This window comes from Opisthocomus hoazin, chromosome 3, assembly GCF_030867145.1.
Source record: "Opisthocomus hoazin isolate bOpiHoa1 chromosome 3, bOpiHoa1.hap1, whole genome shotgun sequence".
In the NCBI taxonomy this organism is placed as follows: Eukaryota; Metazoa; Chordata; class Aves; order Opisthocomiformes; family Opisthocomidae; genus Opisthocomus; species Opisthocomus hoazin.
The window spans coordinates 69,612,350-69,634,777 of NC_134416.1; the positions used below are offsets into that span (position 1 = coordinate 69,612,350).

The window sequence follows — 22,428 nt, forward strand, 5'->3', positions numbered from 1 at the left end:
CTCTGCAATCAGAGTGAAGGCAGTCTTCTCTCAGCTCTTTTCCACCCTCACACTCCCTTAGGCCCTGATTCAGAAATTCCCCTTAGAGAGCCCGGTACTTGCCTGGAGCGTCTCTCCTGAAGCCCGCTGAAGCCAGCAAAGGACTGGCTTCTAATAATCCCATTAGGACCTCCCAGAGAGAATGAATGTGATCCTATTGACATGATTTCAGGGAGCCTGGAAGATATTCCTGAAAAACAATAGAAAGCAGGTCAGTGATGATGGAGGCTAAGAGGCATCGGGGATGCTGGGACTGCCTGGTGCCTGTCAAACATGGTAAGGGGTAACTGAACCCCACCAGGGGCTGCGAGCCAGGGCACAAGTCTGTCTGAATTGCTAAACCGTCCCACCTCAAAAATAAAATGATCCTGGATTCACTTCTGTCTCACGGCCCAGGGTCTACCGAAAATGTGCCTGAGACACAGAGGGTTTGGATGTGGGACTAGAGACCCAGATGCTTCAGCGTCCCAATCCCTATGCCATCCCCAATTTCTGCTTTGCCTGGCATGCTTCTCCCCCAGCCCTGGCATCCCCATCTGCTGCATCAGGGTGTCCCAGAAATTATTTTGGGAGCGTGCAGAGCTCTTAGGGGTCTCTCACCATCACCGTGAAGTGCTATTACATCTATCAGAAAAAAAAGAAGAGGGTTCATTCCACACGAATCCAGCCCCGCAGCTCCCCTTTGGTCCTTGCTCGTTTTCCCCGAGGCTGATTCCCACCTGGCTGCTGAGAAGGAAGACGCGGTGTGCGTACTCGCAGCCACATGTCCTGGGTTTGGCCAGGACACGGTTACTCTTCAGCGGACTCCAGGAAGGGCACAGCCGGGGGTGGGAGCTGACCCCACCTGACCAAACAGAGCCCGGTATTCCATACCATGTGACGTCACGCTGGGTTCCGGGAGGGGGGGGCGGCGGAGGGAACTGACTCGCGGCTCGGGAGCGTGCGGCGCCGGTGCGGTCCGAGAGCGCGGGTCTGTTTTTGTCGGGTTTTCTCCTTATCTGTATCGTCGTTGTTCCTGTTCCCTCTGTTTGCTGTTCTGTTAAACTGCCCTTATCCCGACCCACCAGTTTCTGCCTCTTTCTTTCCATTTCTCCTCCGCACCGCGGCGGGGGGAGGGGCGGCCGCGTGGCGCTTTTGTTGCCGGCGGCAGCCGAAACCGAAACATTAAATTGGCGCCCAGACGTGGGGCGGGGATAACGGCAGGGCTGAGCAGCGGGTGTTAAAACTGCTTTCTTACATTTTGTTAAATTCTGTTATACGCATTTTTTCTGTGTTAGTTAAATAGTCGCCGGTAAAAATGTTTCCGACTTTGTTCAGATGGCTCTGGTATCTCAATCCTTACTTGCAGTATGTATTCACTGCTGTGCTGTTTGTTACCTCGGGAAAAAAGATCAGGATGATGATTTTGCTGTACTGTGTGATATCGACTTATGATAACATCACTGTGCATGAAATTAGGCTTGTGTTTGCATGCGGCACTGCGGTCATTTCCACACCTCGGGTCCTATGTCTTAGAATTTGTTAGTAATCAAACCCAATCTGTGGGGAAAGCCGAAGGGGATACCTTCCCCCACTCTTTCGCCCCCCCTCTCTCCTTCAGGCTGGTCCTAAGGGCTTTTGATAATTTCGAGTACCTGTGGGATGCTCAGGCCGGCACTCTCCTTTTGTTCTGCCTCCTGAATGGGTTTCAGCTTTTGTTTAGGGTTAAACAAGTCGTTAAGAACATCGTGCAGAGACCTGCCCCGGGGCCGGATAGCTGTGAGTGGCTGGGTGTGTGGGACAGCATGGGCAGATGTCTAGAGCAGTGGGCACCTGCGGTGTGTTTTAAACTCACCCCTGAACACATACAGAATCCGGACAATCTGGTAAAATATCTGCAAAAAGTGTGCTGCCACCCTGGGAACTCCAGAGAGACACAGATCACTGCAATGTGCTGGGGTCTGGCCCATGCCTACCGAGCCCTGTTCAACACTGTTCAGTGCCCTAAAGGGGAAAGGGGGGGAAATGAAGCGGCAGGCACTGCGACTGGCGCTGCCCCCCCAGCCGGCCCTGCAGCCCCTCCAGCCCAGCAGGCAGTCACAGCCCCCCAGACCGGCACCGCCGCTGCCACAGCTGCAGGCTCTGCCTCGGTTTCCCTGGCAGGCACAGCAGCTGCTCCAGCCCCAGCTCCAGCTGCAGGCATCACGGCTGAGCCCAATGACCAACCCGTGCCGGCAGCAGTCGCCCCCGTAAAACTAAAGACAGACGCAAAGAGAGCAGATCGCTCCGGGAGGGATGACGATGAGCCAGGGTCATCGCGGGAGATAGAGACAGAGATCATCACCCGGTCCCTGTCCCTGGGCGAGCTGCGAGACATGCGGAAAGATTTCAGCCGCCACCCAGGCGAGCACATTGCCACCTGGCTGCTGCGGTGCTGGGATAACGGGGCCAGCAGCTTGGAATTAGAGGGCAAGGAAGCCAAGCAGCTGGGATCCCTGGCCAGGGACGGGGGCATTGACAAGGCCATTGGGAAAAAGGAACAAATCCTCAGCCTCTGGAGGAGACTTCTGTCAGGTGTGAGGGAGAGGTACCCCTTCAGTGACGATTTTGTATGCTATCCTGGCAAGTGGACCAATATGGAAAAGGGTATTCAGCACCTGAGGGAATTAGCTGTGCAGGAGCTGGTTTACTATGAACCAGATGATGACCAGTTACCCACAGACCCAGATGAAGTCCAGTGCACAGCATCTATGTGGAGGAAGTTTGTGCGGAGCGCACCCTCCTCATATGCCAACTCACTGGCAGTTGTAAACTGGAAAGGTAAGGAGGCACCAATAGTGGATGAGGTGGCTGTCAGACTCCAGCAATATGAGGAAAGTCTCTCTTCCTCCCTTGTCTCAGCTGTAAATAAATTGTCCCAGAAGGTCCAGCGACTCGAACAGAGTATGTCCTACTCCCCACCTGTACGGGCCAGTGTCTCAGCTATTAGGGGCAAGCGTTTCTCTGCTCAGGAGAGGGAATACAGAGGCTATACACCCTGGGGCACCCTGTGGTTTTACCTGCGTGACCACGGAGAGGACATGAGGAAGTGGGATGGAAAACCCACCTCAAGTCTAGAGGCACGAGTACGTGAGTTGTGAGGTAAAACAATCACAAAAGGGGATTCTGTTAGGAAAAATGCTGCTCCAGTTTCCAGCAGCCAGCTCTCCAGACCAGGTAGACAGTTTGATCTTGATTCCGATCCTCTGGAAGGGACCTCCAAGTCATTTTTACAGCAGGTGAGCAGCAAATTCTCTGACCAGGATTAGAGGGGCCCTGCCTCCAGCCAGGTGGAGGAAAGGGACAACCGCGTTTATTGGACGGTGTGGATTCGGTGGCCTGGCACGTCAAGAGTATAAAGCTCTAGTGGACACTGGTGCACAGTGTACTTTAATGCCATCAGAGTTCAAAGGGTCAGAGTCCATTTGCATTTCTGGAGTGACAGGGGGGTCCCAAGAGCTGAGTGTACTGGAGGCTGAAGTGAGCCTCACTGGGCAGGACTGGCAGAAGCACCCCATTGTAACTGGCCCCGAGGCTCCGTGCATCCTTGGGATAGACTATCTTAGGAGAGGCTATTTCAAGGACCCAAAGGGGTATCGGTGGGCTTTTGGCATAGCTGCTTTGGAGACGGAAGAAATTAAACAGCTGTCCATCTTGCCTGGTCTCTCAGAGGATCCTTCTGTTGTGGGGTTGCTGAGGGTTGAAGAACAACAGGTGCCAATCGCGACCACAACGGTGCACCGGCGACAGTATCGTACCAACCAAGACTCCCTTCTCCCCATTCATCAGCTGATCCGTCAACTGGAGAGTCAAGGAGTGATCACCAAAACTCGCTCACCCTTTAATAGTCCCATATGGCCAGTGAGAAAATCTACTGGAGAGTGGAGACTGACAATAGACTACCATGGCCTGAATGAAGTCACACCACTGCTGAGTGCTGCCGTGCCACACATGCTAGAACTTCAATATCAGCTGGAGTCAAAGGCAGCCAAGTGGTACGCTACAATTGACATCGCTAATGCATTCTTCTCCATCCCTTTGGCAGCAGAGTGCAGGCCACAGTTTGCTTTCACCTGGAGGGGCATCCAGTACACCTGGAATCGACTGCCCCAGGGGTGGAAACACAGTCCCACCATTTGCCATGGACTAATCCAGACTGCACTGGAAAAAGGTGAAGCTCCAGAACATCTGCAGTACATCGATGACATCATTGTATGGGGCGACACAGCGGAGGAAGTTTTTGAGAAAGGGGAGAAAATAGTTCAGATCCTTCCGAAAGCCGGTTTTGCCATTAAGCGAAGTAAAGTCAAGGGACCTGCGCAAGAGATCCAGTTTCTAGGAATAAAATGGCAGGATGGGCGCCGTCAAATCCCAATGGATGTCATCAACAAAATAGCAGCTATGTCCCCACCAACCAGCAAAAAGGAAGCACAGGCCTTCCTGGGTGTTGTGGGTTTTTGGAGGATGCACATCCCAAATTACAGCCAGATTGTAAGTCCTCTGTACCACGTGACCCGGAAGAAGAATGATTTTGAATGGGGCCCTGAGCAACGACAGGCATTTGAACAGATTAAACGGGAGATAGTTCATGCCGTAGCCCTTGGTCCAGTCCGGTCAGGGCAAGATGTTAAAAACGTGCTGTACACCGCAGCCGGGGAGAATGGCCCAACCTGGAGTCTCTGGCAGAAAGCACCAGGGGAGACTCGAGGTCGACCCCTGGGGTTCTGGAGCCGGGGATACAAAGGATCCGAGGCCCGCTATACTCCCACTGAAAAAGAGATTCTGGCAGCATATGAAGGCGTTCGAGCTGCTTCAGAAGTGGTCGGCACTGAAGCACAGCTCCTCCTAGCACCACGATTGCCGGTCCAGGGCTGGATGTTCAAAGAGAGGGTCCCCTCTACGCATCATGCCACCGATGCTACGTGGAGTAAGTGGGTCGCGCTGATCACCCAGCGCTCCCGAATGGGAAACCCCAGTCGCCCAGGAATTCTGGAGGTAATCATGGACTGGCCAGAAGGCAAAGATTTTGGAGCATCCCCAGAGGAGGAGGTGACACGTGCTGAAGAGGCCCCACTGTATAACCAGCTGCCAGAAGATAAGAAACAGTATGCCCTGTTCACGGATGGGTCCTGTCGCATTGTGGGGAAGCAGCGGAGGTGGAAGGCTGCTGTATGGAGCCCTACACGACAAGTCGCGGAAACGGTCGAGGGAGAAGGTGAGTCCAGCCAGTTTGCAGAGGTGAAAGCCATCCAGCTGGCTTTAGACATTGCCAGTCGAGAGAAGTGGCCAGTGCTCTATCTTTACACCGACTCTTGGATGGTGGTCAATGCCTTGTGGGGGTGGCTGCAGCAATGGAAGAAGAACAACTGGCAGCGCAGAGGCAAACCTATCTGGGCTGCCCCATTGTGGCAAGATATTGCTGCCCGGCTGGAGCAGTTGGTTGTAAAAGTCCGTCACGTGGATGCCCACATCCCTAAGAGTCGGGCCACTGAAGAACATCAAAACAACCACGAGGTAGATCAGGCTGCTAAGATTGAAGTGGCTCAGGTGGATCTGGACTGGCAACATAAGGGTGAACTCTTTATAGCTCAGTGGGCCCATGACACCTCGGGCCACCAAGGAAGAGACGCGACATACCGATGGGCTCGTGACCGAGGGGTGGACTTGACCATGGACACCATCGCACAGGTTATCCATGAATGTGAAACATGCGCTGCAATCAAGCAAGCCAAGCGGGTAAAGCCTCAGTGGTATGGAGGACGATGGCTAAAATATAAATATGGGGAGGCTTGGCAGATTGACTACATCACACTGCCACAAACCCGCCAAGGCAAGTGCTATGTACTCACAATGGTGGAGGCCACCACCAGATGGCTGGAAACCTACCCTGTGCCCCATGCCACTGCCCGGAATAGCATCCTGGGCCTGGAAAAACAAGTCCTGTGGTGACATGGCACTCCCGAAAGAACTGAGTCGGACAACGGGACTCATTTTCGTAACAGCCTCATAGACATCTGGGCCAAAGAACACAGTATCAAGTGGGTGTATCACATCCCCTACCATGCACCAGCCTCTGGAAAGATCGAACGTTACAATGGGCTGCTAAAACCCACTTTGAGGGCAATGGGGGGTGGGACTTTAAAAAACTGGGATACTCATTTAGCAAAGGCCACCTGGTTGGTTAACACCAGAGGGTCCACCAACCGGGCTGGTCCTGCCCAGTCAAAACCTCAGCACCCTGTAGAAGGAGATAAAGTCCCTGTAGTGCACATGCGGAACATGTTAGGGAAGACAGTTTGGGTTAGTCCTGCCTCAGGCAAAGGCAAGCCCGTCCGGGGGATTGCTTTTCCTCAAGGGCCTGGGCGTACCTGGTGGGTAATGCGGAAGGATGGGGAAGTCCGATGTGTACCTCATGGGGATTTAATTTTGGGCGAGAATAGTCCATAAATAAATTGTACAAAGTTAATTGTTAAATAACCCTGTCACTGTCTGTTATCACTGTTATAATTGTTATATGTTGTACCAGTAGTAGCATAGTAAGAATCGTCCAGATTAAAGAAGGATGGACTTTTTCGATGAAAACTTAGCAGAGCACAGCGATGATGGAACTGGACCTGGTTTTCAACAACTGGCATCCAGCAACTTCATCAAGATCAACATCTCCTGCAGACTGTGGGCACGGGCTGCACCAGATACATCAGCCGTGAGCTCCGGATGCAGCAAGTGGCCACCCATCACCACACATCACCTCTCCTGCCACGGAAGACCATTACGACAGATGGAGCCTGAAGTCATGGATTAAATGAACTCAATGGACACTTTAGAGTGATGATCCATAGACTAAGGGAATGATATCTGGAGACAGGAGAAGTGGTAGTGATCAACCGGACAATGGGGGACCTGGGCATGACGTAGATGGTATGGAATAAGGGGTGGATAATGTCCTGGGTTTGGCCAGGACAGGGTTAATTTTCACCGGACTCCAGGAAGGGGCACAGCCGGGGGGTGGGGGCTGACCCCACCTGACCAAACAGAGCCCGGTATTCCATACCATGTGCCGTCACGCTGGGTTCCGGTGGGGGGGGGCGGGGCGGCGGGAACTGACTCGCGGCTCGGGAGCGTGCGGCGCCGGTGCGGTCCGAGAGAGCGGGTCTGTTTTTGTCGGGTTTTCTCCTTATCTGTATCGTCGTTGTTCCTGTTCCCTCTGTTTGCTGTTCTGTTAAACTGCCCTTATCCCGACCCACCAGTTTTCTGCCTGTTTTCTTTCCATTCTCCTCCGCACCGCGGCAGGGGGAGGGGCGGCCACGTGGTGCTTTTGTTGCCGGCGGCAGCCGAAACCAAAACACCACGGCATGCTGCAATGAGAGAGGGATGCTCTCCACCATGACGAGAGGCGAGTAAACAAGCTCCAGGCACCGTACGCTCCGCATTTCATGTGTTTAGAGGCACTCCGCACCCTGGAGGAACCCCTTGCTCTGTCTGTGTGCTCATTTTCAATGCCCGGCTCAGCATCTGCACCAAACCAAGGTGATTTCAGTCCACTTGCAAAGAAATAGCAAACAAGTGCTGTGGGTCACAACAGCTCTGTCCGCTTGCTGCTGCCACGAGGGGAGAGGGGGATGTCTCCTTCCTCCCTCCCTCCCCGCTCCGCTGTTTTCCTTGTCTCGACCTCCTCGCTTGCCACCCTTGGCAGACAATGAAGCGGATTTTTCTGCTGCCTTGGTTTTGTGCCGCTCTGACAAGGTGAATGGCCTCACCGAGCCATCTGAGGAGCATTGCGGTCAGCTGAGGCCAGGCAGCAGGGCAGGGAGCGGGAGGGGAAGGGGGATGCTCGAGAAGAGGGCACTGGTACTCAGGTGCTGCCAGGGGCCGGCAGGACCCGTCCTCTCACCGCCTCTTCCTTCCTTCCCGGGTGCCAGCATGGCTGCTAATGGTGCTGCACTGTGATACGGATTGAGAAATTAGGCCAGCTTAAAAATAACCTGAGAAAAAATGAAAAAGAGATTTTTTTAAAAAATTCATTTATTTTAAAATCTGGACCCGGCCTGCCCCATGCCTCCAGTTCATTTCACTCCAACTGCGGGGCCGAGGGGTGAGCCTAGTGCAGAGGCTGGACGGCATGGCAAGGGCTGGAGCTGCCCACCAGCGACGGAGCTGATGCTCTGGGCAAAGGCAACCTACGGGGCCGAGGGGCTGACAGCGAGTTCAAATCACTCTCTCACCCCCACGGACAAGAAACAGTCACAAGCACCCCAAAAAGCAGCCGCCTGCAAAGGCCACAGGTTTACAATGTCAGCCTTCTCAACCGAATGTATTTATTAAAGATAAGCACCAGAGCTACACGGTGCCTGCACGGCAAACGCTCACTGGAGAAAGCAAATACGTGGGGAAACGTTGCGTGCCGTCCAGTTATGTTTAATTTGTAGCGCTAAGCTGGGCAAACACCCTTTGAGGCGACAGCAGACGTCACGGCAAGCTACTGCTTCTCCGTGCAGAGGACTGCATTGCCTTGTTGGGAACATTTCCGCAAGAGCTCTACCAGAAATACTTCCTCCACTCGCAGCACTGCCAGTGCTACCGGTAACATGAAGTTTTCTCTATCACACAACCAAACCAGCATAAATCCGTATGTTTTGGAAGCCCCGTGTGACTGGACAGCCCTCTGAGATACCACCTGGGCTGCAATGAAGGCCATTTTTCTCCTCTGCCATGGCCAGAATATAACGGTGCTCCACCGTTCGTGTCTCCGTCCTCACCCGGACGCAGCGTGTCCAGCTCCGAGCCGTGCCAGCTTATCCACAGCGAGGATAAACCCTCGGGATAAAGAAGTCTCAGGCAGACCAGTGCCACAAGCACCCTCACGGAACAGAAACCCATGGCCGGGAGAGGTGGAGGAGAGGGAGCGGGTGGGAGCAGGAGGGGCTCAGGAGCAGCTGCTCCTCGAAGGATCCGGAGAAACCGCAGTAGGGATGCGCTTTGGCTGGCTCGCACAGCGATAAACGTGCTTCGGCCACAGCCGGAGATACTTGTGTCTGTGGTCAATGAGAGCCCAAATCTGGCCCTGCACTCACCCCTAGCTCCTTAAGGCTCTCGGCACACCTCTGTGGGGCTGAGCTCTGCTCAGGCTTGCCGACACCCAGCCCTTGGCAGCAGCCACTTTGCAGCTTCCAGGGTCACACCTTGCACTCCTGCAGATGGTGCAGTGTCCACCCACACCAGCTGATGCCTCGCCGTCCAAACCCCGCTGGGAACCAGCCCGCAAAAGGCATGGCAGAAACCACCCGATCACAGCACTCTGGGGCTCCGCGCAGCAAGTTCTCTTTGGTTTTCCAAATCCCCTTCAGACAGTCAGGCTGCGTGCCATATGCTCCCACTCGCATCCAGGGACTTGCATTAAAAGTTGGGTCCGGAGTGCGAAGGAGCAGGAAATCCTTTGCAACTGTTCAGCACTTGCCCCATCTGAGAAGATGACTACCACCCCCACAGACAGCATCTGGAGACGCGTGAGGGTAGATGCTGAACAACGCTGACAGTCAGAGGAGATTTAACTGCACAAACATCAGCCACTCCTTAGAAAACAGGAGGAATAAAACCAAACTTGAAGCGGGGTGCTAGTCATGCTCATGTTGGCTATAAAAAAGTAAATACTTTAGATTCGAAACCCTTGTCAAAATGCTAACATCTTCCACATGATGAATATCTTCTGCATTAATGTGAATGAAAGATGAATGGGCTCTGCCCTGAACAAAATCTTTGTGTCCATATGTGACCACGTGCAGACACACTGGAAGCATTTAGGTTTTCTTTTGCTTTGGGGAATCTTGAAAAAATAATAAGTTTGGAAAAGGAATTTAGCACTCGGACGGCTTTGCAATGCTTTAGTAGCTAAGACTTTCCTCAAGATAGCAGAAGAAAGTGTGGAAGAAGTGCAATTGAAATGCAAATTGAAGACCTGCTTGGAGCTCCTTTCGCTTTGCTTTTGCATAAAATGGTCAGAACTGAGAGCACAGATAGGCTTGTGCTCTCTCTCTATATTACATATAATCTTGGTGATTAGTACAAATTTCATTTCTGTACAGAAGAAAACTGTGGTAAAAGGAGGTAACGGAGTCAGAACTGATGAAATCTTTCAGTTCTGTTCAGTTACTTTTCAGCTGCTTATCAGTTTGTCAGGTTAGAGGTTGACTCTTATTTTACAAACACAATCTGTTCTTAAGATTTAAACTTACATTGGTGACATCTCAGATGTTTCCAGCTGACCTCAGAAAATTGCACTGACTCGGCCTAGCAGCAGCAGCCGCGTAGCCCGTGGCTGCACACAGGCCCCACGTCGGTGGATTATTTACAACAGCTACATCTAGCAAATACGCTTTGAGTGACGAGTATTTGTCACATTGTTGTAATACACTTTGTAGAGGGGGATTTATTTTCCTGCCTCTTAAACCATTCACAGGCCTCCGTGCTATCAACTAAATAAACCCACCTCTGAATTTAACAATACAGTTGTATTCTGGTCATATGCATAGATGTAGTCACTAGTGAAATTTCAGCAAGGCTCAGCCCACAAGGACTTGCCCACATCCCTTGTTGAGCTGACTGGTATCCCTGCAGATGAACACTACACTAAGGGGGGATGTTGGTGCTACTCCAATGCAGTGACCAAGTTTCTAAGTCTCCATTTAGTAGTTACCTGACATAATGTTACTGTCTTCTAGATGCAATATGCATTTTGCTCTCAATATAAAGCATATTGCGCATCTGAAATGGTTTTAAATGCTTCCAAGATTCAAGAGGTCCACCTCAGCAGCAGATCCAACAAGTATGCTTACATCTTTAAGTCTATACACCTAATGAACCACTGATGTTTCATTTTAAAAAGTCATCAGCCTGCTTACTCCTAATATAAGCATGCGCTGTGTAGCAGCGTGATTAAGACAATTAGTACTGCCCATGCTAAGTGCACAGCTGCTGAACGATGAGCCCGTCAGCAGAGTGGAGGGACAAGGTGAAACCCTGCCACTACTCTTTCTCTGTCCTGCTCACTGACAGCTTGCAGCAGGGAATGGCAGATAATTGATGATGTCCCAGTCCCCGGGGAAATAAAAGTCCCCTCTCCCAGCTCTCCTTTCAGCCTGGAAATGGGGAAACAGCTGAGCCTGAGGTAATGAGAGGGGAAGGGACGACCCAGCCCATCACTTCCACAGGGCTGCCCTCTCTTCATCACCCCCAGCACAGACCTCCACTTCCCGTCATGCTGAAATATTTGACGAAGAGCGCAGACCTCAATCCAAGCTAAGAGAGGAGAAATTCAGTCAGAACCACATTTGCTAAGTCTAGGCTGACTTTTGCACGATCCCTTTTTGTTTGCTTTTTCCCCATGACTGATCTGGAGACGCTCTATTTTGTTCACTACGTGATGAGGGGAAGTTTTTGCTAGATGTGTGCTGGCAACCATATAAAGCTGCAATAAATATACCAGTGGTGATGGTGCCCTTGATTCCTCCTCTTCTCTCCTTGTAGCAGCTACAGTCATGGCTCCGGGCCTTGGGTTTGCTGCAGGGCATCAGGGAGCGGTCTGCAGCTGAGGGTTCATGGAATAGAGGCTTCGAGGACACTTTGGGATCACGTATAATCCTTGATTAAATGGGAATGGGGGGCAGGACTCAATGACTGAAGGGACCCTTGATAATCCTTTGTTCCCATCATATTTTTTTGTGTGACGCATGTTTCAAGGCCCATTCTGGGTCTAAGGAGATGCAGTCTCTACAGTGAGATGGTTTGTCCGTTGCTGCATGTGCTGATCTGTGGTCTGCAGGGTGTCCGGTAAAATTTGGTGATAATTATTGAGGTTAAGGTAAGACATGGTAGTCCACTAAACTCATGCGAGTGGATTCCTAGAGAAGTCAACTGATTCTGTTTTGCATGCTAGGAACATTTCTTACCTGCAGACCTGGGGTATATCCAACAAATGAACCCGTATCTTCCTGAATAATGAAATAAATGAGTATGTTCCTCTCTCACCTACGTCAAAGCCTATGTTCTGCTTATCAGACTAGCTGGCCAGATTTCAAAGGTAAAAAATTGTAATTGCAATAACATCCCATTTAGGAGTGTGCATCTCCAAAAGAATAAATCCCATAAGGGAAGAACCTGATTATACCCTAGAAGCCATGTCCTCCTCGAGCCAGCCAATCCTTTCTGCTTTGCACTCATAAACCCAAAGAGCACAATTCAATTCTAAACCTACTCAGGCTTGGTTCAGTGCTAAGCTCATTCAGTGTGCCTTCAGGTGGTGTCGCTTGCTTTTGTAGCCTAAAGTCTAGTCATTTTTAATATTAATTTTCCAACTTCTTCCTTCAGACTTTATTGAATCACCCTGGCAATATGAGGCCAGCATGGCCAGTAGCCTAAATAACCACCTGGAATTTATGGTTTCCATGTTCCCTAGACTCTTAGGAGTCACAGAGGTATGCATCTTGGATGATAATGTAAACATTCTTGTGGATAGTTTTCTAATATAAAAATTTAACAATAATATATGAGTAAGAGTGCTCCAGGAGCATTATAAAAACTTTCATAAGTAATGTAATTCTTTCACAAGAGTTTTTACACTTTGAGGACAACAACTTTTAGACATTAGTGCATAAGCTTGTAATTCCTGATGTGTCAGGAACATTTCCATGAGATAGGATCTCCTGGAAGCACCTGCAGAAATTATCTTCTGGTGGTCATTGGATTAATGAATTAAGACTTTCATGGCACATTTTATGGTCCCAGTGATTGGGCTGCTCCTTGCTTGTGCAAGGTACCATTTGCCAGAGTTGTACAGACATGTGAGCTCCATCTAAAGAACTATTCTTGGTTGCCAGAACAAAATCATGTGTATTCGTTCCACCAAGGTCCAAGGCTACGAGGTATTCCTAAATAGCAGCATATGGCTATACTGACAAGCACGCTTCCCAAGCCTACATCAGCCAGTGAAAGGCCAGCAGATCTGTGAGCTTCAAATGTTAATTTTAGCGTACAGAAAAAGAGCCACGTGGGTTTACCAGCGTGGCTGTGGAGAGCAGCATTGCACAGAGAAGGAGCTATAGCTGAGACAGCTCCCTCTCCTTCAAACGGGAGATGTGGGAGCACCCGGGTCATGGCTGGGTGGCCATCAAAGCCGTTGGTACCCACATATTCCTGCCCCAGCACAAGGAGGCAAACCTCTGCCCCATCTCTTGCAGCAACAGGAATCTTAATATAATCTACTGCAGCTGGTCCTGCCCTTGCTGGCAGCCTGAGGTGGGTCTCTTCCCCCACCACGGACCTCCAAGCCTCGCCACTCACTCCCCACCGACTGACTGTCTAAGTCTCTCTGAAGGCTTGTCCTCACTTTTCACCAATGGCTTGATCTTCGTCAGTGATGCCTGCAGTGATTCTTTCTTTTCTTAGTCATATTTCCATACCTTCACTTTGGGTGGATTCAGTTTTCACAATGCACAAAGAAGTGTTTATGCAACTCATGCATCTTTTATAGCTCTACTTAAGCCCATAGCTGGGAGCTTTACTTTGTCATGCAGGAATCCCTGCGAGTGAGCACAAGGCACTGTTACCTGTTTCTAATAAACAAAAATGTTAGCTTTGGGTACTTCAGTACCAAATTTTAGCTTTTGTTTCAAATAACATTTTTCCCAAGGCTTGATGCTAACAGCAACACTTGTACTTTATGGTCTCATTTCCCTAAGAACATTTTTTATATTGTATGTAAAGACATTTTCAACTCAAATGCTACAGTATTTACTAGCTCATCACTAGACACCCTGAGCAGAAACACAAATTGTCTACCATCTGGAATAGCTCATGCTGTTTGTTCTGCTCCTCCTACCCAAACTGGATGAAGTACATAAACCAAAAAGCATTAATAATAGGAAGAAGAAAGCCAACAGTCCAGACTAATAGCAAAATGGTAAAGAAGATATGGCTGTAAATGTATAGGACCTGATACCTGATGCTCCCACCGCAATACAGCTCCACCAATTCAGTAAGCATTGGTCATCTTTCACACCAGTGTAGGAGCCAAAGTCAGTGTGGGAACTTTCAACTTCATCTTTTATTTTTACTGTAAGACATGCCTTTGGCTATAATGCTCATCACCTCACTAGCACAGAAATAATGACTGGCGGTGGCTAAGGTAAAAGCAGCACCCTTCTGCCTTGTACCATGATTAGCTTTCCTCCTGCCCCTTTTGTAGCCGCTCTTTCAGCAGAGCTCTCGGGAGATGCCCCGTTTCCCCGGTCGGAGAGCTGCAAACTGCCCTTTGCCCTGCCTAACCCCCCTCAGAGAAGCACCTACAGCACCGCTCCTTCCCCACCCTTGGCATAGCACGTGCCAAAAACATAGGGAGAGGGAAATGCAAAAGAGTTACTTCACTGTAAAAAACCCAAAGAAAATAAATTTGATCCTAGATGGCTCCCGCACACGACAGATGGGCTCGTGGTAGCTGACCTAGTTTTCTCCAGTTCCACCATTTATTCCACGTTGGCAGCTGGAGCGAGCGTGCACACGAACCCCACGCCGTGCCCTCCCAGCACTGGGAACGCACAGCAACCACGTTCAGCTGGCGTCAGTGTAGATAAGCAAAATTTGGTCTGTAACAGTACGTATGAGGGTGGCCGAGGGATCAGAATCTGGCTGTCTAATTAGATTTGACATTCATTCATTTCGAACCAATGCCGGTATGCAGAATGATCTTTGATCAGAAGTCAGCTCCAATTCTACTCATGGCTGATTATTCTTTATGTCAATTAAAGATTTAATTAAAAACAAAGCCCCCCTGCCATTCAAGTGCCGGCAAACAACCTAAAGAAAAAGCATTTCTGAACATCAACCGAGAACAATCTTCTCGTGCTCTGAACCCACCCTGCACCAAATCCGCAGCAGCGGTGCAGCACGCGTGACCTGCGCACTCAGTGAGTCACGCTGTCATTTCGGCCGCGCTACGCAGTCATAAAGGTGGAAGGCCTTGTGCTGCTCTGTTACCTACCCCTATGATAGGGGACAAACTACCAGGAGCGACCTTGCAAGGAGTAGCAAGACCAGCGTAGCAAAACCGACTGTGGGAATTACTTCTGTACTTCTTTCAGCATATGCTGCTGAACACCGTCCTGTTGACCACATGCTTTGGGTGGAATTTCCACTTCTCAGCTAAGATCACAAAAAGTGATCAACCTCCTCTACACTTTTGCAAGCATTAGCAGTAGGGGAGGTCTAGGAAACCATGAGTGGTGCTGGCGGTGTTCCTCGTCCCTCACTGACCAACAGTAACATTTGGACGAGCCCATGAGCAAGATCTGAGGACAAGTGGGGTAAATCCACCCTGATGTCAATAGACGTAACTCCGGTGGGAGTCTTTTGCCAAAATGCATGATGACTCTGAGCAGGAACCTAAATTTGCACATGAAGTGCAAGCAGCACAGTGGCCTCACTTTCTCAGACTGTGTAAGCAACGAACATAAACATCTTCTCACTGGCAGGAAAGAAAAGCAGTGACGCAGCAGTGTTTAATATAAAATCATCCTTAAGAGTCCTGCTTTGTTTCATTACTTTGCACGAGTATTTCTGCTGTTCACCATCCTTGGTTAATGCAGACGGCGGCAGCAGCACGGGCAAGGAGAGCAAGCCAAGGCTACCACCTCTTTGCATCTGCAGGAAAGTGAATGTGTCAAGTAAACACACGGAGGATGCTTTAGGTAACCAGTGGGCTGCTCTAGAGATTAGTTGTTTTGCTTCGGCCAGGACAGACAAACTGTAGCTGTACTCGGTACCCACTTCAGGTACACTCTAATATAAGCACGAGTGAGCTAAATTAAACAAATAAGACAGGCGCTACATCCCTGAAAGGAAAGTAAAACATTGTTGTTGTCAAATCCTTTCAGTCGCTAATGAGATACAAACACTTTGCTGCTTCTCTTTAAATACCTGGGATTAGGGTGATTTAAAATGCCTTGGATGTTTACAGGATGGTTCTATTTCAAGGGGTGTCTTAATGGCACATCGCTCACTAAAATATTGCTGAAGATGCATCGCTGCATGTGCTAGGACAGAACATCTTCAGAGCTGGACGTTCTTGTCCCAGATACGAGTATTGCAGCAATGGATTTATTTAACCTTTCCGACACCTCACAAGTGTGGCCATTTCAAGAGCACTGCCATAAAAGTCCTGCGTTACTTCTTTTATATTTGGCTATAGCATGTGTCTGAAGCCGTCTTCTAGAACATCCAGTAGCTGAACACTGCCCATGCACAACCAAGAGAGGCTGTGTGCGCTGACGTAACTCCCTTGTCTCTTGGCTCCAGTTCATTTAAATTCAAAAATTGAATCTTGTGCTAGAGAAGATCTTACATATACGACTTCTAAAACTTTGATTTAAAGCTACGGCAGAGGTTATTATTCTTCTCGCTAAAATATTTTCAATGTTAAAAATTCTCAAAGGCGTAGGAGACAACAGCGCACATCTAATACCACCGATAGCCTAAACTTCCCCCAAACCACCTCCGTCTCTTCTCTAGCCACGATGATTAAAGCAGCTGTAGAAAGCAGCTGGAGGAGATTTGATGCAGGTTAAAGGGGTAAGGGGGGTAAAGAGTCGCTGCTGGAAAAGCTTGTGGTAAAGACGCTGGTACTGGGGAAGAGATCTGACGACCAGCGCAGCAGCTGAGCAAAACCAGGCAGGCGACTGCAATGCTCAGCCGGCCGGGAGGCACAGGAATCCCCGCTCCCTGTCCCCACGCGGCTGTCCTACACGGAGCAGGCTCAGCCCACCAGCGCGAAGAGCAGGACGGCTTTACAACACACAAGTGTTTACAGAAACCGCTTGAAAAAAATATGTAGAATTTTATGGAGAACTGCTGTCCTTGCTGCAGCGTTCTGAAATCACATCTCATTTTGGTAGCTATCAAATGTCTCAGTATAGAAAAGCTGCTCCCTCTTGAACCCGCAAGGGCTTTCTGCTCCTTGGGGCAAAGGAGGGAGGTTACACTGCTCGAGCAATCGCTGGCACAGATTTGGTTTGGGCCAGTGAGCACTCTCCCACACAGTTACCGGGCACGGTTTGGGAAGTGGTGTGGGCCAAGGACCGTTTCCAAACCAGTCTTCACGTGCTTCCCTCTTTTGGGGGACAGGGGAGTTTAATGCCACGGATACAGTCTGGTCCATGCCTGTTGCCATTAGCACCTGAGAAAAATCCCAAATGTCTGTAATTTACTGTCACAGACACAGCCAACGCAAGCCTGATGAAAACCTTAAATACATGGTAAGTAGATCTAGTCAGGTTAAATTGGTAAATATAATCTGTAGTGAACATTAAAAAAATGAAATCTTGAGTTAAACACGTCATACGGTCCAGCCATGCTATAGGATTAGTTACCATTTGGGTCCTTTAGATACAGAGACATTAGGGATAAACTGAGCGTGGATTAAACTGATCTGACAGCATTTATTGTCGCTGAACTACAAGGTAATTATCTTGCGCAACTTTTCATTGCACAAATTAAGGCTGCACGCATCTCGGCACAGCCTTGCTTTTCTACAGTCTGCCATTTAAAGGAAAAATCCACCAAGGCCATCCCAGGCTAATGAGGAGCTTATAGGAATGACCCCACAGCTCGTCCCCCACTGCCCTCCTGCTCTTTTCTCCTTTCCTTCTCTGTTGAGGTTTCTGCATTTTCCAGTTCACATCATCGCAACGGATCATCATTCTGGGAATAGGAAAAGGAGGATATAATGGTTTTATATGATGATGGAAAACTATTTTGTCCTTTTGCCGACAGAAGCAATTGTCTTCCTCACCTGGTGGCAGCACGACATGCCCACAAGAAATACAGTGGCTGGAGAAAGCGCGCATCCCGTGTTTGGTTTATGCTCACACAGGAGCTGTTACGCTGGATCCACCGGTGCTGCCTTCCCTACCAGGAAGAAGGAGGAGTATTTTCTTTTTAAGAGTAGGAAAGAAGGTGGAAAAAGCAACTCCTTGCTGGATAACTGCAGCTGCAAAGCCATCCAACCTTCAGGGAGCTTCTGCTTTCAGTGTAGGACATGGAAATCAAATATATCGCAAGCGCTTCCAGCCCAGCACCTGCGCACATGGAAACAAGGCTTTGTGGTCCAGCTGCCATCTGGGGAGACGACGGCACCGCCTCCCTCTGATTTCAAGGAAAGCAAAACCTTGGTGTACGCAGGCAGAATTTTAAGCTGATTATTCTCCAGCCTCAGCTGAAGCCTTAGCATTTTTAATATGGCTTCAGTTTGACTTTGTGTAGCACAGATGACTTCGTGAGTATTTCCAGCTCTTGGGTTTATTAATCTGAGCATCTAATAAACTAAACACTCACCTCTGTTTACTTTAGTGGATCTCTACTCTTAGGAATAAGATTTTGTGGCTATACAAGTAGATGTGGCCTGCAAGCGTTACACTGAATTCAGGAAAAAGCCTCATGGTTCAAAGAGCACCTCACAGCCCATTGCCTCCTACCCTACAATCATCCCTGTACGAAAACCCAGGTCCTTCTTCGAACTAACAAAATGGTATTTTGGGGATGTACCGAACAAGACAAGAAAAGGGCAGTCATTCATGCAGGACTTGACACATTACACGCTTAATTGAGCAGTGGCATTTTGTCAACAGTATCGTCACCCACAGACGTGCCTGTACCTTTGGGAAAGCGCACAGGATCGCTGTTGCTACCCACAATCCAGCCATGCTTGCAGGGATGAGGGGAGAAAAAGGTGTCTCCACACCCGGGGAGACTCCCTGGCCAGAGACTACTCGCGGGGATGTTATCGCACAAAGCTGTAACGTGCACCCCTACTTCTGTACCACAATTACAGTGTTAAACCCAAACATTTTAAAATTAAACACCAACAGAGGATGGCAAGTTGCTTAATTTATAGAAAAGGCACTTTCCCTCATGTGACACGATTTGAAAATGCCTGTCGGACTTTGGACACCGAGCTACACCAGCCACCCCACCTGTCTGCCTGCGGCAGCACCACGGGCCAGCGCCATCGTCTCAGCCCCGAGCGTTAGCTCCTCTCCCCAATGCTTCTGAGGTGTCTTAACGGGATGCATTCACTGCAAACCATATTTTTGCCTCTGTTTTGCCTCAGTCTTCTAGCAGATGCTGGATAAATTTGACAAAGAGGAAAGACACCTCACTGAGGGGCAAACAGAGCTGCTTCAGCTGCTCAGACAGCAAGACGATAATTCGAGACACGAGAAAGGAAGCTGCGGTGCGCAGCCTTGCCTCGTCTGTTGAGACACAAGCCTCCTGCAGCTATTTGCAGATGCTTATTTGCCTGTCTGTCTCCAACAGATTTCACCGTAAAGGAGATCCTTCCTTTGGTCAGCTCAAATAGAAAGGTTTAAATAGTAACAGGCAGGGTCGGTCTAGCCTGGTCTTTTGTGGAGGTGAAGGCACAAGCTAAAATCAGAACCTCGGTGATGACTAGAGAGATTTTCTCCGTTGCAACTGCTTTCTGGAGTTGCTGTATGGGTTCAAGTTTTCCCGTCGGTGATGTTTTCAGGACAGAATCAAGTCTGACCAGTCTCTGGGTGTTGCAGCTAAACGTTTCTAATGAATTAAAAAAAAAAAAACAACAAAACAGTTTCTTGCAGAAGGGATTAATTCAAACAGATCTGGTGTCACTGAAGGGTTACCAGCAGGCTGCCTGACCTAGGAAGCAATAGCTACTGCAGCTAATCGGGCTGTTTGAGGGCCGGGAGAGATTGCAGGCTGTGAGCAGTGGGACAGCAGTAATGAGGTGGTGGCTCTGCCAGCCAAGGTCAGTTTACTGGAGGCATCAGAGACCGGAGAGCTTCTGACGCTTTAAAAGGGCTGGAAGATAAAATGTATTATTGTGACTACTTCATGTGTTGCACCGGTTCCAGGGAGCTGTCAGCTTCAATTTGTTCCTCCCCCTGAAAAGCAGAAAGGTGGTCACATACTTCTGTGCTAATCCCTCATTCCTTTTGTGCTGGTTGGGGGGTAAAAATTACAGGACACCCTCGTAACATAAAAACACAGCAGAAAAAGACAACTTCAGAAAAAACCCACAGTTAGCTCTTGCGTCACGCTTCGAAGACTCACTTATCGAGGCCACCGGGTGCAGAGCTTGGATGCAAACACCAAGCCAAGGTCTGTGCTTGCGGCTGCCAAAAAGTCAATCAAGAGCACCAAGGAACCAACTCTTCCCTGCACCTTCCAGGGAGCAGGGCAGCACATACCAGGACCTGCTTTTTGATCCCGTCTGGGATACAGCCAGTTCCTGGAGCCTCACTGACACTTCCTAATTAACTTGGACCTGGTCGGAGCAGGGAGTCCTCTTTCTCCCCAGTAGCACCAGTAGCAAAGGTACTTCAAAGCTAGAGTTGGACGGCCAAAAGTCAGGGGACCGAATTTAAGTCCCCTGGATGCAGGCCTGTAATGACAGGACAAGGTGTAATTGTTTTAAACTAAAAGAGGGTAGATTCAGACTAGATATAAGGAAGAAATTTTTACCATGAGGGTGGTGAAACACTTGCACAGGTTGCCCAGAGAGGTGGTAGGTGCCCCATCCCTGGAAACGTTCCAGGTCGGTGGGATGGGGCTCTCAGCAACCTGATCTAGCTGAAGATGTCCCTGCTCCCTGCAGGGGGGTTGGAATAAATGACTGAGGAGCGGAGATAAAGCTGCTCAGCAGCTGTGGCCAGGAAAACACGCAGATTCTGCTTTGAGTTGGGGTATGCAGGGAAGGACGGTCGCGAGGCTCAAAGTGAGTTGGCTGCCCAGCCTTAGCTAAGCCATTCCTGACCTTAGGCAGAGACATATGATCCGGTCTATTGCATCCAAGGTTGGCTCCCACTGCCACTCTCCTCCCAGCCCTCTCATCGGGGAACTGGCAAAGCCCATCCTACCATCCCTCCTCTGGCCGCCAGGCTCTTCTGCCCACAGACTGCCCTCCTGCCTTGCTCTGGCAAAACTAAGTTCTGGAAGACAGGGAGGGAAACAAAGATGTTGGCAACTCTGCTACAGGGAGGAAATTAAGTTCTCTTTTGTGCTGTTGCACGTAAAAAGTGGAGCCACCACAGTTCGTGAAGTCCCCCTGAGCAAAACTGCTCTGCTGTCAAAAGACTTTAAAGTTTATTTTACATTCACAGTGGGCCCAGTTCTTTCTCTCTGCCTTCTAAAAGGGCGAGCACATCTTGGAGTCAGTCTATGCAAAACTGGTGGTGGTGGGGAAAGTAGTCAGTGTGTGCTCTTGCTCATCATCATTTTAAAAATCTCTTACTGAGAAACTGCTTCAACACACCCCCGCCCCTCCGCCAGAAGAGCAGCGAGCACTGGAAGTTGAGTGAACAAAACAGTGACCTCCGAGCTCCTGCTAAGTGGGAAAACAACCAGGTTTCTCAGCATTTTGTTAACAGAGTCCTCCAGGAGCCACATAGCTTGGAAGTGATGTGACAGCCCCCTATCCGATACTAATTCATGTCCTGGTCCTCTCCAATGAGCCTGTGCCAGGAGCGTGCGTTCAGGCATCGCTCTCCTCGCTTCCTTCCCGGTCTGCTTTCAGCTGATGCTCTGTTGGACTCGATGATCTCAGAGGTCTTTTCCAACCTTAATGATTCTATGATTCCGTGCCGGCGGAACGGCCGCAGACACAAGCTGCCTATCTCCCCCCGCTGCTTGCAGCTTAGCTTGACCGAGGAAAATTGCCCCAGTACGTGGGTTGTCCGCGAGCAGCTTGTCGCTGCCACATGTATAGCATGAGGGAAAAAAAAAAAAAAGAAGTCAGAGCAGCCATCCCTTTTTTGGAAAAAGCCAATGCTGCCTTTCATTCTCACTCCCACTTCTTCCCAGCAGGGAAGCAAGGCGGCTTCCCCAGAACCGGACCTTCCCCAGCAGCGCGCTTTGTCTGGAAGTTGCCTTTCTGCTTGCTTGGGTTTAAAAATATCAAAGAGCAAAAGGTAACCCTGCACGGTGCGTGAATGTGCTGCTGTGAGTTTTGAGGCCGTGCTTCGTACCGCTCTTACCTCGAGTGTTTGTTCTGCGATACAGGTGAATAAAACGGTCATGTGCCTTGAGACCACAAGGACCTAAAGCAACCTTCTCACTCAGGGATGCTCCTTCACAAACCACACACTTCTCCCCTTACACGTTCCCAAGCGTTTAAGAAATATTAATTCTGCTACAGAAAAACCTCTAAGGCATAACTGTACTGTTGCTGTAGAGAGAAGCAGAGACATGGAAAGGCTAACTGCTCTGTTTCTTCACCAGGATTCTGGAAAGAAATTAAACCTATTGCTTCTTAAACAGAAAAACAAACAAACAAACAAAACCCCCAAAGCCCAC

The 22,428-nt window shown here is 49.6% G+C and overlaps 1 protein-coding gene across 3 annotated transcripts in view; it reads right to left on the minus strand.

Moving 5' to 3' along the window:
* RIPOR2 (RHO family interacting cell polarization regulator 2) overlaps positions 1-22,428 on the minus strand; it is a 75,693-nt gene that overhangs the window by 34,177 nt on the left and 19,088 nt on the right. For all 3 annotated transcript variants that reach the window (XM_075416601.1, XM_009939616.2, XM_009939617.2), the window contains exon 2: positions 103-229. In XM_075416601.1, the coding sequence (XP_075272716.1) occupies positions 103-203 (101 nt within the window). In that variant the 5' untranslated portion in view covers positions 204-229. The remainder of the gene's footprint in view (positions 1-102; positions 230-22,428) is intronic.